The following is a 15,687-nucleotide window of genomic DNA, read 5'->3' on the forward strand; positions in this document are numbered from 1 at the left end:
CCGAATGGTCTGTCGTCAACAGAGGCCTCACCTTTGTTCCCCTCCGCCCCCACCTCAACGTGTTCTGGGTCCGCCATGATGTGGAGCTCTTCGTCCATCGCCTCCACCTCTGGGCCTTTTTCCATGGGAAGGAGTCCTCACCACCCAGTGATGGCCCCTTCTCCCGTCTCCAGTGGAACCCCTCCTCTTGGACTCCCCCGGCTGGCCATCTACCTTCACTGGACCTTTTCATTTCTAACTGCCGGCGGGACATCAATTGCCTCAAATTTTACCACTCCCCTGATTAACTCTAACCTCTCCCCTCCTGAACGTCAGCCCTCCACTCACTCTGCAGCAACCCCGACTTAGTTATCAAACCCGCCGACAAGGGAGGTGCCATGGTCGTCTGGCGCGCTGACCGGAATGAGGCCAGACGACAACTCTCAGACACCTCCTCCAACTTATCCTTGGATCATGAGCCCAGATGAGCACCAGGCATTAATCTCTAACACCATTACTGATCTCATCACTTCCAGCTCTCTGACCTCTAAAGCCTCCAACCTTATTGTTCCCCAGCCCCGCACGGCCCGATTTTACCTTCTCCCCAAAATCCACAAACAGAACTGTCCTGGCAGACCCATTGTTTCTGAATGTTCATGTCCCACTGAATAAATTTCCACCTACCTCGACTCCATCCTATTCCCCCGGTCCAATCCCTCCCTACTTATGTCCAAGACATCTCACACGCTCTCTATCTCATCAATAACTTCCGTTTTCCAGGCCCCCATTCCCTCATCTTTACTATGGATGTCCAGTCACTCTACACCTTCATCCCCCACCAGGAGGGTCTTAAAGCCCTCCATTTCTTTCTCGACCACACAAACAGCCAATTTCCATCTACCAATACTCTCCTCTGCCAAGCAGAACTGGTTCTTACCCTCAACAACTTCTCCTTTGACCTCCTACTTCCTCCAACGGGGGTTCCTCTCTTCCATTCTAGACAAGGCTCTCACTAGGGCCTCCTCTATATCCCGCAGCTCCGCTCTTGCTCCTCCTCCCCCTATTCGTAATAAGGATAGAGTCCCCCTTGTCCTCACCTTCCACCCCATCAGCCGACGCATACAACAAATTATCCTCCAACATTTCCACCACCTCCAACGGGATCCCACTACTGGCCATATCTTCCCATATCCACCCCTTTCTGCTTTCCGCAGAGACTATTCCCTCCGTAACTCCCTGGTCCACTCGTCCCTTCCCACCCAAACCATCCCCTCCGCAGGTACCTTCCCCTGCAACCACAGGAGATGCAACACCTGCTCCTTTACCTCCCCCCTCGACTCCATCCAAGGACCCAAACAGTCTTTGCAGGTGAGGCAGAGGTTCACCTGCATCTCCTCCAACTTCATCTATTGTATCCGCTGTTCCAGATGTCAACTTCTTTACATTGGCGAGACCAAGCGCAGGCTCAGCGATCGTTTCGCTCAACACCTCCGCTCAGTCCGTCTCAACCAACCTGATCTCCCGGTGACTCAGCACTTCAACTCCCCTCCCATTTCCAATCTGACCTTTCTGTCATGGGCCTCCTCCATTGTCAGAGTGAGGCCCAATGCAAATTGGAGGAACAGCTCCTTATCTTTCACTTGGGTAGTTTACACCCCAGCGGTATGAACATTGACTTCTCTAACTTCAGATAGTCCCTGCTTTTCTCTCTATCCCCTCCCCTTCCCAGTTCTCCCACTAGTCTTCCTGTCTCCGACTTCATCCTGTTTTTGTCCCTCCCCCACCCTTGACATCAGTCTGAAGGGTCTCGACCCAAAACGTCACCCATTCCTTCTCTCCAGAGATGCTGCCTGACCCACTGAGTTACTCCAGGATTTTGCATTTACCTAAGGTTTAGAAGGGATCAGATCAAATTTCTTGATTAGTACAGGTGTCAGAGGTTGTGAGGAGAAGGCAGAAGAATGGGGTTAGGAGGGAGATATAGATCAGCCATGATCAAATGGCGGCGTAGACTTGATGGGCCGAATGGCCTAATTCTACTCCTATCAATTATGACATGATCAGGAAGAGGGTGATTGAATCTGGAATACACTGCCTGAAGGTGAGGATTCGTTGGGCTGAAAGACTGGTTTCCATACTTGCGTCTCTATGAGTAAAGGAATAGTGGAAGCAAGTATTCCGATTATATTTTAATATCTGGTCAAGCACTTGAATTACCAAGGCATAGAAAGTCATGAGCCAAGTGTTGGGAAATGGGATTAGTATAAATGAGTTATCTATGGTCGGCAGGGATGTGATCAACTAGTCAGATATTCTACTTGGTTACAGGAGCAGTTGGTGTTCAATAAACTGGCCAGAATTATTCTTACAAGAAACATAGTTTGAGGTTAAAGCTGATAATGAACTGCCATATGAAACAGTAGGTGCAGAAATGACAGAATCAGAGTAAAATTCAGTTGTTCAGTTTGGCTGATAAATAGTAAATATGAGGTAGAGAAATCTGTGTGTGGAACTTAAGGAGAGGGTAACATTTATATTTAAAAACTGGATAGATGTAAGGATGGATGGGAGGAAAGGTATTATCAGTCTGGTTGGAAGAAAATATGGTATCCTGGGGACATTCTTTTGCCCAACTGCAAACATCCATTAATTTAGATCCTTTGGATGAACAGTGGAGAGCTTTTTCAAATTAGTCATAGAATCGTACAGTATGGAAATAGGGCCTTTGGCCTAACTCACCCATGCCGAGATACCCTAACTTAGCTAGCCCCATTTACCTGTATTTGGCCCATATCAGTCTCAACCTTTTCTATCCTTGTACCTGTCCAAATATCTTTTAATTGTTCTTATTGTGCCTCTCTCCGACAGCTTAATCAATATACTCACCACCCTCTGTGAAAAGGTTCCCCATCAGTTTCTCATTAAATCTTATCGCTCTTACCTTAAACCCATGCCCTCTAGTTCTTGATTCTCTGACCCTGGGAAAAAAACCCTGTGCTTTCACCCAATCAATTCCCCTCATGATTTTATGCATCTCCATACGATCAGCTCTCAGCCTCTTGTGCTCCAAGGAATAAAGTCATATTCTCTTCTTGTCGCTCAGGCCCTCAAATCCTGGCACATCCTCGTAAATCTTCTCTGCACTTTTCCCAGCTTAATGCCGTATTTCCTATAGCAGGGTGACCAAAACTGAACACAAAGTGCGGTCTCACCAACATCTTGTACAACTGTAACATAATGGCCCAGCTTCTATACTCTATTCCCTGACGGATGAAGGCTAACGTACCAAAAAACCTTCTTCATCCTTTCTTACTGTGATGCCACTTTCGGGGAACTGTGTACCTGCACTCCTAGATCTCTCTGCTTTACAACACAATAACTAGGGCCTGATCATTCACTGGGAATGTCTTGCCCTAGCTTGACTTCCCAATATGCAACACCTCACACTTATCTGAATTAAACTCCATTAGACATTCCTCAGCCCACTTGCCCAACTGATCGAGGTCCCTTCGTAATTCCTGACAGCCATATGCACAGTCTATGATGCCACCTATTTTAGAGCAATCTATAAACTTACTAATCATGCCTTCTATATTCTCATCCAAATTGTTGATATAGATGACAACAGCAATGGGCCCAGCACCAATCTTTGCGGCACACCACTAGTCACAGGCCTCCAATCTTCCACCACCACCCTCTATTTCCTACCACAAAGCCAATTCTCTATCCAGTCAGCCAGGTCTCCCTAGTTCCTTTACAATCTAAACTTCCAGAGTAGCCTACCATGTGGAACCATATCAAATCCACATAGACTATGTCTGCCACCCTGCCCTCAACAACTTTCTTGGTTACTTTTTTTAAAAAGCTCTATCAAATTCGTGAGATGTACAAAACCATGTCGACTATTCCTAACCAACCCCTGCTATCCAATTGCATGCATATCTCAGAGGCCTCTCCAGTAACTTTCCTACCACAAATGTTAAGCATTACTGGTCTGTAGTTCCAGATTTTTCTTTCCAGCCCTTCTTAAAATTGAGGCACAATATTATTCACTTTCCAGTCTTCCAGCACCTCACCCGTGTCTAATAATGATTCATATATCTCAGCGATGACTCATGCAATTTCTTCTCTAGCTTTCCACAGTGTCCTTGGATATATCTGATCAAGCCCAGAAGATTTATCCATGTGTATTACTAAGTAGGATCATATTTCTGTAGTTGTATACCACCAAAACATTTGTATGTGCCTTTATTGTTTTCTGCCTGCATTAGGATTATATGTGAAGCTTGTTAAGCAGTGTAGTTTCTTTATCTTAGTGTTGTGGACTTTGGGAAGCTTGCCAAGTGATAAAAATGCTCTTCATTTAGTGTTGTCTTTCCATGAGGGAAAGTGTCAAACACATCTCAGTCATATGCTTTATTCACAAATGGTCTTGTTTGACAAATGTCTCCTCCAGAGGCCTAGAAAGAAAATGTTATATGAAAAGCTCAATGCTGTTTAGACCTTCAGAATTAAAGGGCCTCGTGGCTGTTGGCAAGTCAGTTTGCAGCAGTTGGCCCAGTTCAGTCTGTTTGTTTGACAATGACACATCTCTGATCTGGAGGTGTCATGTTCTGTAAAGACAGGTGCTCAATCGAGCAAGGAGAGTTGTAAATGGGTTGAAGATATCTGAATTTGCTCATTGTGGATTCTTGCAATCTGCTTTTTGCCTGGTTAACACGACAGTGGAAACAGTGAAAAGGATTTCCATTTGCTTAACTGTGTTAGCTGTAAACAGTAATTCAGAAGTAACTGGCAACACTTCAGGAAAAAAATGCTTAACATAAAGGTACAAGAATGCAGGACAAAATATGCAAAAAAAGTTCAAAGCTGAAATAGGAAATGCATAATCCACAAAAATGTATATATTCAACTATTAACTATCATGTCTCAAAATTGGACAAAAACTGGCCGTGCTACTTGAAAAGATTTTACATGGGTGAAAAATAAGCTGCTCAAACAAATTTATTCAAAATGTCATGGACAATAGTTTGAGACTTTATCTGATTAAGTTTACAACAGAACTAGCCTAGAGTGCCTCTTGGCTGTTGGCAAGTCAGTTTGCAGCAGTTGGCATAGCTCAGTCTGTTTGCAGGGAAGCAGAGCTGACAATTGCCTTCTCCTGCCCTAAAAATTGTCAGTTTGGAAACTTATAGGTTGGCAATCTATATGTTTGCATGATGCATGTCATCAGCCAGAGTTGATTACATTTAATGTATTCCTTGAATAAGAGGAATACAGAGTTGAAAGAATACAATTTGGAGGTGGCTGCACTGGTTAGGATCTCATTGATGAAGTAATCAATCTTTATGATTGTCACTTTCAGGTTGGTAGGGTATTTACTGGTATTCCTGTGGCAGATTACCAGTAAATACCCTACCAACCTGAAAGTGACAACTGTTTATTGCTGTTTCCTGTCCTATAAGTATCCTCCAGTCAAGTTAATCCCATGTTCCCAATTCAATTAGTCATCACATAACAACAAACTCAAATCCCATTCCTCGGATTTTATTCCCCTCCACCTCTTCTTGAGGTGAGTTATTTGAGCCAAATCATTTGAAACATGAATGTTCACACCCATCTACAAACAGAACTACCAATCCTATTTTCTCCTCTTCATTATAAAGATTGATTACTTCATCAGTACCTGGCTCTCAACCAAGAACAACCTGTGTCAATGGTTTAGATGAAAGTGTATATCATAGTTTAATTTTTTTGATTATATATAGCCAGGTAGGAAAACGAGTTGTGAAGATAATTTAGAAATACATCCATAAAGGGATGCAATCAGGTTATGAGAGGGAACAACAATACAGCAGATGGAAAATTATGGAGACCGTAAAAAACAAGATTATTCACTTTGCTAGGATGAGAGCCAAAGGGAACATTTTTAGGTGGTGAGGAACTTGTATATGTTAGTACAGAGGGATTTTCCAATAATTAACCTGGCGATACAACTGGCAAGTTAAAGGACAATTAATACGTGATCTTTATTTTGAGGTTAGGATGAGATAGAAAATAAATCATATGCAATTGCACATTGTTTTATTGAGAAGTATGTGCGTCTTTGCTGTCTATATTACAGGAAGAAGAAATTTGCCTTAGAAGTACTGCAGCACAGATTCATTAGAGCAATGTATGGCACGGGAGGCTGGCTGGCTGGCAGTGCAGAGTGAGATGAGGTGGGATATGCTAGTATTTAGTGGAGTTTAAAAAAAAGAGGGGTAATTTCCATGAAATGTCTGACTAAACATAACCTTATCAATCTCCAAGACTTTTTCCACCAGCTGGAGCAACTAGAATTTGGCCGCATAGCCTCAGAAATAGAGTTGACTATTAAGACAAGAACAGAGGCAAGAAATGTAATAACTCAGAAGGCTGTGAATCTTTGGTACTTAGATCAATTTTTGGCATGAGGGCCAAAAGCAGGATGAGATGGCATAGGATATTCCAGTCCTCAGTGACGTTTAGAAGAATGTTTAGAACAATAATGGAAATTCTGCTATCCAACTGTTCTACTGAGGAGCAGTGCTATTCAAGATTGTCTTCTGGGAACTGGAGAGGCAAACTGTTATTTAGATGTAATTAGAAAGTATTCTTTTTATCAGAAAGTCATAAATGCCCAATTATTGACTGTGTACAGAGTTGACAATGATAGATTTTTGGACATTCGATGATATAAGGGGATTGGGCAGCAAGCGGGCATGAAGTAGAAGATTGTTCTGAATGATGGAGCAGGCTCAGGGAACCCCATGTTTGATTCTCACCTGCATTATTGCCATATGTATACAGATATGATGGCTTCACTGCCCTTTGGGGAAAGGGAAGCAAATTGAAAATTCACATGATTCTATTCATTGACGTATCATTGGAATGATTTTTCACTCACCGTTTCTTGCTGGGTATGACACCGATCTGCTCGCTTTCACCACGAGGTGTAACAAGTCGTGCTTGCCACCATTCATCATCAGAGGCGTTAATGACGTGTAAAATATCACCATACAAGAAGCTCAGACCTTGGCTCGGCAGACAACTATCCTTGGTTCGATCATAGTCAAAGAGAGCTCTGCGAAAAAATACAAGAGATATCACAAGTTCAGAACAGGTGCATTAAAAATGCAACAGTTACAGAGGAAATTAGCTCACACATATTAACATGGAACAATAGTACAGTGAGTTCTGTGAACGGTGTCCATGGTCTCTGGAGGTCTGTTCCACTGAAAAGTAATTTCTGCCGACAGTCTCTCTGAGGCATAGAGTCATAGAGCATTGTAACAGACCTTTCAGCACAACTTGCTGACTGAGACGCACCATCTACAATAGTCTCATCTGCCCGCACATGGCTCATATCCCTCCAAACATTTCCTATCTGTATCTGACCATATGTCTTTTTAAAATGTTTAAGATCACCATATTCTCCAAAGTTTTGAACAAAATCAGCAAGAAAGTATACTGCAGTAGGATCCTGAGCAGGCAAGATACCGAGAAGCAACCATGATTACCAGCCTCCCCCCAAGATATGCAAGCATTTCCTTAATATTTTCTGCAGGGAACAGTGTCAAATGAAGCATTTCTCAGAATAAAAGAATGCCATACATCACCATATAAACGCCCAACTATAATCTCTAATACATTTCAATAATAACTTGCTTCCGCAAGCTCGCAGAGAGCAATCCTGATGAGCAGTGCTTCACACTAGCAGAGGTGGATTGCAGAGATTCTCTCCTTGTTCTGAGCAGTATATACATGTAAAGCAGAATTTGGGTTAAACCAAAATAAAGCTCCCTCCAGGAAACACATCGGGCATTGAAGGTTGATTACAGTGAAACTAGGGATACAGAACACAATGTCAGATGATAGACCAGTAAGACCTTTTTAGGATTCCCATTTCGGAGAATTACTACTGAAGAACATTACAGGGTTAGAAGACAGGAAAACGTCATTAGGCTTAGGACATAGGGCAGGAAGAACAGGAACAAGTTGTTCAGCCTTTTACAGATAGTTCCAATTTTCAATTATATCCCAATGTGTTTTTATCCTATCCATGTATCTTGGACTCCATATGTCTGAATATCCTTGTCCAACAAAAATATATCAGACATGTTTGAAATTTCAATTGATCAAGTGCACATTCTCTTTGTTCAGTTTCCAACCTCACAATTTAGAAAAGAGTCACAAAGAGACACAGCATGGAAACAGGTTATTCCCACCCACTGGGCCATCAACCTGCATTCATAACCCTACATTCACATCAATTCCTCTAAATTCATTCACTCATCTTCACCTAATTTATATTGGATGAATTTATATTGGCCAATTCCCTACCCTCCTTTAAGATCTGAGAGGAAACCAGAGCACCTGGAGGAAAACCACAAAGTTACCCACAAATTCCTCAGAAACAGCAGCTGAGTCCTGGGTTTCTCATACTGTGAGGCAGAACCTCTACCAGCTGTGCTACAATGGTGTCCCTGATACTGATTCTCTGGTTCATAATTGTGGCCTGGATCACATGTGCCCTGACATGAAACACTTATCTGCCATCCTATTACCATACACTTAATCATAAGACCATTGGAGCAAGAGTAGACTATGCAATTCCATGATCTTAATGAAGACCGCGAATTTCCAGAAATACCCAGCGATAGAAACGTCCAAGAGTCACATCCTCGAGTGACGAAATTTCACATCTCACCCCAATATTCTGTAAAGGTGACTCCTAATCTGAGATAATACCTCCAAACTCCAGCTGGGTCACATGGCTCACCTACCTACCATGACAACTCTTATTCTTCTTAACTTCATCTCTTGTTAAGGATCAATTCCCTCATCCTAAAAACCAGTCCAGTGAATCTTTGCCACACTGCTTCTAAGGCAAATGTAATCCATCAGTATCCCTTCACATGTTTCAGCTCTTATCTACACTATTTGCAAACATAAATATAAAGCTCTTTATTTCTTCATCCATCATTGATAAATATAGCAGAATGTCAAATTCCAATACAAATAGGTCTGTGTAGACATCACTTATTCACATACAAATGCTCTGTACTCTGATTACTACCTCTTTGTCTTTACTACTTTGCTTTGTCCACTCCGCTGCTCCCTCCTCTACCGACACCTTCTCCTCCTTCTTCTCCCCCGTAGTTGCCGACATCTTCCAAGGTAGAGTATATCAGCGACTCCGGGGGAGAAGAAAAAGGAGACAGCAGTGGAAGGGGGAGAGAAGCTGAGTGGACAGAACGACAGCCGGCTGGTGAGAGGAGAGAGAGATCCCTGGTGACCCAACGTGTCCGGTCAGGGGCAGCAGCCTGAAGAAAGCGCTGTCAGCCAAGGGCTACATGTGCCACAGCAACATCAACGGTGTGGCAGCTGGTGAAGAAAGGCTCCCAGGTGCCCTTGCGAGACACAGGTGGTGTCGGCAGCCATTGGTAGGTCTATCCACTATAACTGACATTCGTTAAAACGAGGATTTAGTATAATTTCAAAGCAGACACAGCGTACTGTATGAAAATATACAATGTAGACATATGATCTGAGGAAATGCGCAGCAGAATTAGGCTTGAATAAACTGGTTGCACGTGATCCAGAAACTCATTGTGTTTCTCTGTCTTCCCTGCACTTCTTCTTGGATTCAAAGTAAGAATGCATGTACAGAGAATAGTATCATAGCACTTTATGCAATCCTATCCAAAAACACAAGGAAAAAACTATGTTCATTGATTTCTGGTTACCAGTCTTTCCAAATAGACTGCAACTATTTGCTTAAAAGTATTTCATTAAAACTCTACTTCAGCATAGACCAGGAAGATTGAGATAGCAGCCACAATCTTATAAGAGATCAAGTGAAGCCAGAAACTAATTAATGAATTGCCATCTACAGATAATTTGCATTTGTGATTAGAAAAGTTAGTGAGGAGAGAGCAGAAACAGTATTAAAAGATGTAACAGTAAAAAAGATTTATAACCAGATTGCTGATTCCTATATTTTTAAAAAGAGTGAAGCAAACCCATGTAACTGTAGACCAATTCACTTGTCTGGGGGAGAAACATTATGAATTCCTGGCTTCAAGATCTCACAGGGAAATACTTAGAGGATGAAAATAACAATACAATGTCACAGATTTCAAAAGGGGAGCCCAGGTTTGATTTCATGAAGTAACAGCAAGGTAGGCAAAGGTTACATAGTTGATACAATGCAGTTGAATGTTCAAAAAATCTTTGATAGATGTATCAGTATTATGGATTCTTGGGAAAGTGATTAGTCAGCTGGCTACAACACAGAAAACAGTGGTGGCATTAAAGGGAGTAGTTCAGATGCAAAAGGTGGGAAGGAGTGTCAATGAGTAAACAATATGCATTGTCGTCACAGATTGACTACCATTTCAAAATTTGGAAAGCTCTGAATAAGACTGCAACAAGGTATAAAAAGCAGAAATGGAGTTGTAAAATAGCCCGAGATTAAAAGATCAATGCGGAAATAATGTTCAGGGGTCATGTTTCAGCAGGAAAATTAAGGCCATATATTCACGGTCTGCACAAGTAAAAACAGCATAGCAGTTCGATGCACAAATCAGTAAATGTGGTAATGGACATAACAGTGGGATTCATTCCTAGAACAATAATATGGAAAGTAAATATGTTATATTAAACTTGTATTGATGTTAAAAAATGAATAAAATATATAGTTGAATTTCATTGTTCTGTTGTCAGTACATATGACAATGAAACATTCTTGACTGACGAATATTTGGTAAATGATATTAGACTGAGGTTGTATCAGTAAAGTTTGAATAGCTCGGGTCTCTCCTCTAGAGGTGTGACATAACTAAAAAAATAAGACTATCAGAAGGTACATGCACTGACAATGGCATGTATACATTCAAGAAACCACAAACATAAAATACTTCAAAGCAAATGCAAATTCATTGGAATTTTACTGGAGTAGTGACTAAAATATGGAATTCATTACCACAAAGGATAGATTAATTTGAAGAAAAGCTAGATAGAGGGTGATGGAAATAGAATGAACCTCACTGTTTCTTATGTGCATTACTTGTAGACTATAGAGATACCGCACGGACAGGTGACTTCGGCCTACTGAGTCCGCACCAACCAGCAATCACCCCCATACACTAGCTCACCCCATACACCAGTGCTATCCTACACACAAGGGACAATTTACAGAAGCCAATTAATCTACAAACCTGTACGTCTTTGGTGTGTGGGAAGAAACCAGAGCACCCAGAGAAAACCCACTCTGCCATAGGGAGAATGGACAAACTCCGTACAGTTAGCACCCGTAATCAGGATTAAACCAGGTTCTCTGGCGCTGCAAGACAGCAACTCCACCACTGTGTCATATCCTATGCTATTTCTACTAAATTAGATAAAGGCTGGGAGAAAGTTCATGTGTAGCACAAATACCAGCATGATAAATTGGTCAATTCTACATCCGCTTACAATGCGAGTTGTGACAGGATCAGTGTGTCATTACAGAGGTTAACAGGGTTGAGGAAATATGGGATTCGTCTTTTCGTTCGATTATAAAATTACCCAAATAATCTGGTTGAGCCTTGGATATTGAACTAGAAGATGGAATTTGTGATAAGAGAATGATTTGCAGGTGCACAAAACATTGGATTTGATCTACACCTAATTGGATATTTATACATTGATCATATTTTGTCTGAGATGTATATATTATTGTTGTACACTAAGACTGCTCTTGCAGAACCCAGATTTCTTCAGTTGAAGAGACCAAAAGTGGGTTATTCAAATTATTGAAATGGCAAGTCATCAGAGAGAAGCTACCTTGCAAATGCCACACTGACAATTCAAAGGCAATTTCATTTCATGACAAAAAAAGACACAAAGTGCCGGCGTAACTCAGGGGGTCAGGCAGCGCCTGTAGAGAACATAGATTGGTGATGTTTCGGGTTGGGTCCCTTCATCAAACCTGAGCGTTGCCTACCCATGTTCCCCAGAGATGGTGCCTGACTCACTGAATTACTCCAGCACTTCGTCTTTTTTTTTGTAAACCAGCATCTGCAGTTCCTTCTGTCTTCTTATCTTCATACTTGTGATAACGCCAGCAGTTAAATGAACATGTCAATTTTCCTCATTTAATAAATTTCTTATCATTTTTATAAAATTTGTCCCCAAGTGCAGTGCCTTTTATTGTCACAGTGTGTAGCATCCTGTGCTTGCGGCAACTAAAATCCACAATAAGATAAATGATCAGCTGGTCTTTGAATTGATTAGTGGTGACTATAAACCTTGTCCACCGGGATCTTTCAAGTATATATCCAAGGGAAAATAACCATCTCCACCATGCGCTGAACTTACCGAACATAAAGTGATCGTTTCTCACTGGTCCGCAGGGAGCCAGATCCAGAGCTCATACTGCTGTTCATCATCTGTTCTCTAAGGTCATGGATTTTGGACTCAAAGCGGCTGTACTCTGCGATAAATTAGAAGAGAATATATTATGGCTTTGCAGTAGAACCGAAGCAACTTGAGTTGACTGGGCCAGAGAGCAGAATACTTAAATAAGCTACCCACAATCCTTTCATTGGGACTTTGTTCCTAAATACTTGAAGGCAGCTGAGTCATTGCCAAAAGATAATGAATGAATGAATGAATGAATGAATAAGTTTATTGGCCAAGTATGCATATAGAAGGAATGTGCCTTGGTGCTCCGCTCACAAATGGCAACACAAACATACAGTTAACAATTAAGAATAAAGCATAACCACATCAAAACAATAAGGATACAACATTATGGTCTAAACATGTGGGTGAAAATAAACCAGAGCAAAAAAGAGACTACAGACTTTGGTTATTGAGTAGAACTATCACTCGTGGAAAAAAACTGTTTTTATGTCTGGCTGTGGCTGCTTTGACAGTCCGGAGTCGCCTTCCAGAGGGAAGTACTTCGAAGAGTTTGTGGCCAGGGTGAGAGGGGTCAGAGATGATCTTGCCCACTCGCTTCCTGGCCCTTGCAGCATACAGTTCGTCAATGGGGGGGAAGGATGCAGCCAACAACCTTCTCAGCTGTGCGAACGATCCGTTGCAGCCTCTCAGCTTGGAGGCTGAGCCAAACCAGACCATGATGGAGAAGGCGAGGACGGACTCAATGATAGCAGTATAGAATTGAACCCTCATTGCCTGTGGCAGATTGTGTTTCTTCAGTTGCCACAGGAAGTACATCCTCTGTTGGGCCTTTTTGACTGTGGAATCGATGGTGGCCCTCCATTTAAGGTCCCTGGAGATGATGGTTCCAAGGAACTTAAATGACTCCACAGATGTGACTATGGTGTTGTTGATGGTGAGTGGGGGGAGGGGAGGGGGATCTCGTCGAAAGTCTACAATTAGTTCCACTGTCTTGAGAGCATTGAGCTCCAGGTTGTTGCAATGGCACCAGGACGCCAGCTGTGTCATTTCCCCTCTGTAGGCAGACTCCTCCCCATCCTGGATCAGTCCAATCAGGGTAGTGTCATCCGCAAACTTGAGGAGCTTGACAGAGGAGTCTGTGGAGGTGCAGTCGTTGGTGTAGAGAGAGTAAAGGAGAGGGGAGAGTACGCAGCCTTGCGGAGCTCCTATGCTGAGGGTCCAAGATTTGCTTTCCCAGCCTCACATGCTGCTTCCTGTCCGTCAGGAAGTTGATGATCCACTGACAGAGGGGTTCAGGCACAGTCAGCTGGGAGAGTTTGTAGTGTAGTAGCTCTGGCACAATGGTGTTAAAAGCAGAGCTAAAGTCCACAAACAGAAAGCAATAGAAAGTAAAGAACACATTTATGAAGAAGAACCAGTTCTTCAGAGGCTGTGGAGGCCAAGTCAATGGATATTTTTTAAGGCACAGATGGATAGATTCTTGATTAGTACGAGTGTCAGGGGTTATGGGGAGCAGGCAGGAGAATGGGGTTGAGAGGGAAAGATAGATCAGTCGTGATGGGTCAAATGGCCTAATTCTGCTCCTGTCACATATGAAGTTATGATTACCAGACACCAACAATGAACTCCCCAAGACAGTAGTAGATATCTTCAGCTACACCTTTATTGTTATATTCATTTTCACGATCTGGGCATCACTGCGCAAGGCAAGCATCATTTATTCATCCCTAAATGCCCTTGAGAACTGGTGGTGCCAACTTCTTAAACCAACAAAATATTTCTGATGGAGGTTCTCGCATGGTGGTACTCTTGAGATACTCCCATGGTGCTGTTCAGCAGGGAGTTCCAGGATTTAGATGAAGGACCAAACATACATTTCCAAATCAGGACAGGAGGGGAGCCTACAGGTCACTGTTCACAAACACCACTTTGTCCTTGGTGGTAGTGGGTGCAAGTTATGGAAGTGCTGTCAGCAACCAGGATGAGAAACACATTTTGTAGGTGATGCACGTTGCAACTGCTGAACTCTTGTGATAGAGAGAATGCATTTTAGGGAGGTTAACTGCATGCCATACAAGCTGGCTGCTTTGTCCCTGGATGGCATTGAGCATTTTGGGAATTGTTAGTGCAGCACGTATCCAGCCAAGTAGAGAATATTTCATCAGGCTCCTGATTTGTGCTTTGTAGATGGAGAGAAAGCCCACAGGTGACAGGTGAGAGTCAGTATAGAAACCCCAGAATCAGCTTTGCTCTTGTAGCAGCAATGTTTTGTGGCTGGTCCAATTTTGTCCAGATCTTAGATAGACACATAATGCTCAAGTAACTGAGTGGGTCAGGCAGCATCTCTGAAGAAAAAAACTAGTTGACGTTTCGGGTCGGAACCCTTCTTCAGACGGAAAGTAGATGTGTGTGTGTGTGTGTGTGTGTGCGTGTGTGCGTGTGTGTGTGTGTGTGTGTGTTGGGGGAATAACGTGGAGGCAAGAAAAGGCCAGAACAAATCAGGGCTAGCAACTAATGACCTCAGGAGGGGTGGAGCCCATTATGACCCATTGTTGGTTGGGAAAAGTGTGATAACAAGAGGGGAACAAGGATGTGACCAGTGGAGCTAGTAGGATGACTAGGGTGGGGAAGGGGTGGAATGCAGGAGTTATTAGTTTAGATCTTCATACGTGCAGGCAAGGATTTGTGAATGCAATTGAATATTGTGCAGTCATGAGTAGACATCTCTCAAACTTCATACTTTCTGATCCAAGGAAGATCATTGATGAAGCATTTGAAGATGTTTGGGCGTAGGACAGTGATTGATGAATGCCAATAATGTTTTGGGGCTGGGATGGTTAACCTCCAACAGCTCTAACCAGCTCATATTCTGTGTGGTATAATTGCAGATGCTGGAATGCTTTTCCTTTGATGCCCATTGACTCCATTTTTACCAGGGGTCATTGATGCCATACTTGGTCAAATGTCTCAACACCAAGGGCAGTCATTCTCCCCTCTAAAATTCAGCTAAGGCCTGGTGCCAAGTTGTCCTGGTAAGACCCAAGCTAGTTATTTGTAAGTTCCATTTGATATCTGTCAACAATGGTTTCTCTCACTTTGCTGATGATTGAGATTAGATTGATTGACAGTAATTAGCTCAACTGCAAATGTACCTTTTTGTTAATAAGACATAACTGGGCAATTTTCCACATTGTTGGGTAGAAGCCAGTGTACATGCAACAGCCTGGCTCGAGGCATAACTAGGTTTGGAGTACTACAGCTGGGATGTTGTTCAGT

General features: G+C 42.6%; 1 protein-coding gene across 10 annotated transcripts in view; it reads right to left on the minus strand.

The window, feature by feature from the left end:
- The window catches only part of dlg3 (discs, large homolog 3 (Drosophila)), a 358,637-nt gene that overhangs the window by 40,459 nt on the left and 302,491 nt on the right, over positions 1–15,687 (minus strand). For all 10 annotated transcript variants that reach the window (XM_078412475.1, XM_078412476.1, XM_078412470.1 and 7 more), the window contains 2 exons: positions 12,364–12,478; positions 6,908–7,084 (listed from right to left, as the gene is read on the minus strand). In XM_078412475.1, the coding sequence (XP_078268601.1) occupies positions 6,908–7,084; positions 12,364–12,478 (292 nt within the window). The remainder of the gene's footprint in view (positions 1–6,907; positions 7,085–12,363; positions 12,479–15,687) is intronic.

Source organism: Rhinoraja longicauda, chromosome 15, assembly GCF_053455715.1.
Source record: "Rhinoraja longicauda isolate Sanriku21f chromosome 15, sRhiLon1.1, whole genome shotgun sequence".
Taxonomy (NCBI): Eukaryota; Metazoa; Chordata; class Chondrichthyes; order Rajiformes; family Arhynchobatidae; genus Rhinoraja; species Rhinoraja longicauda.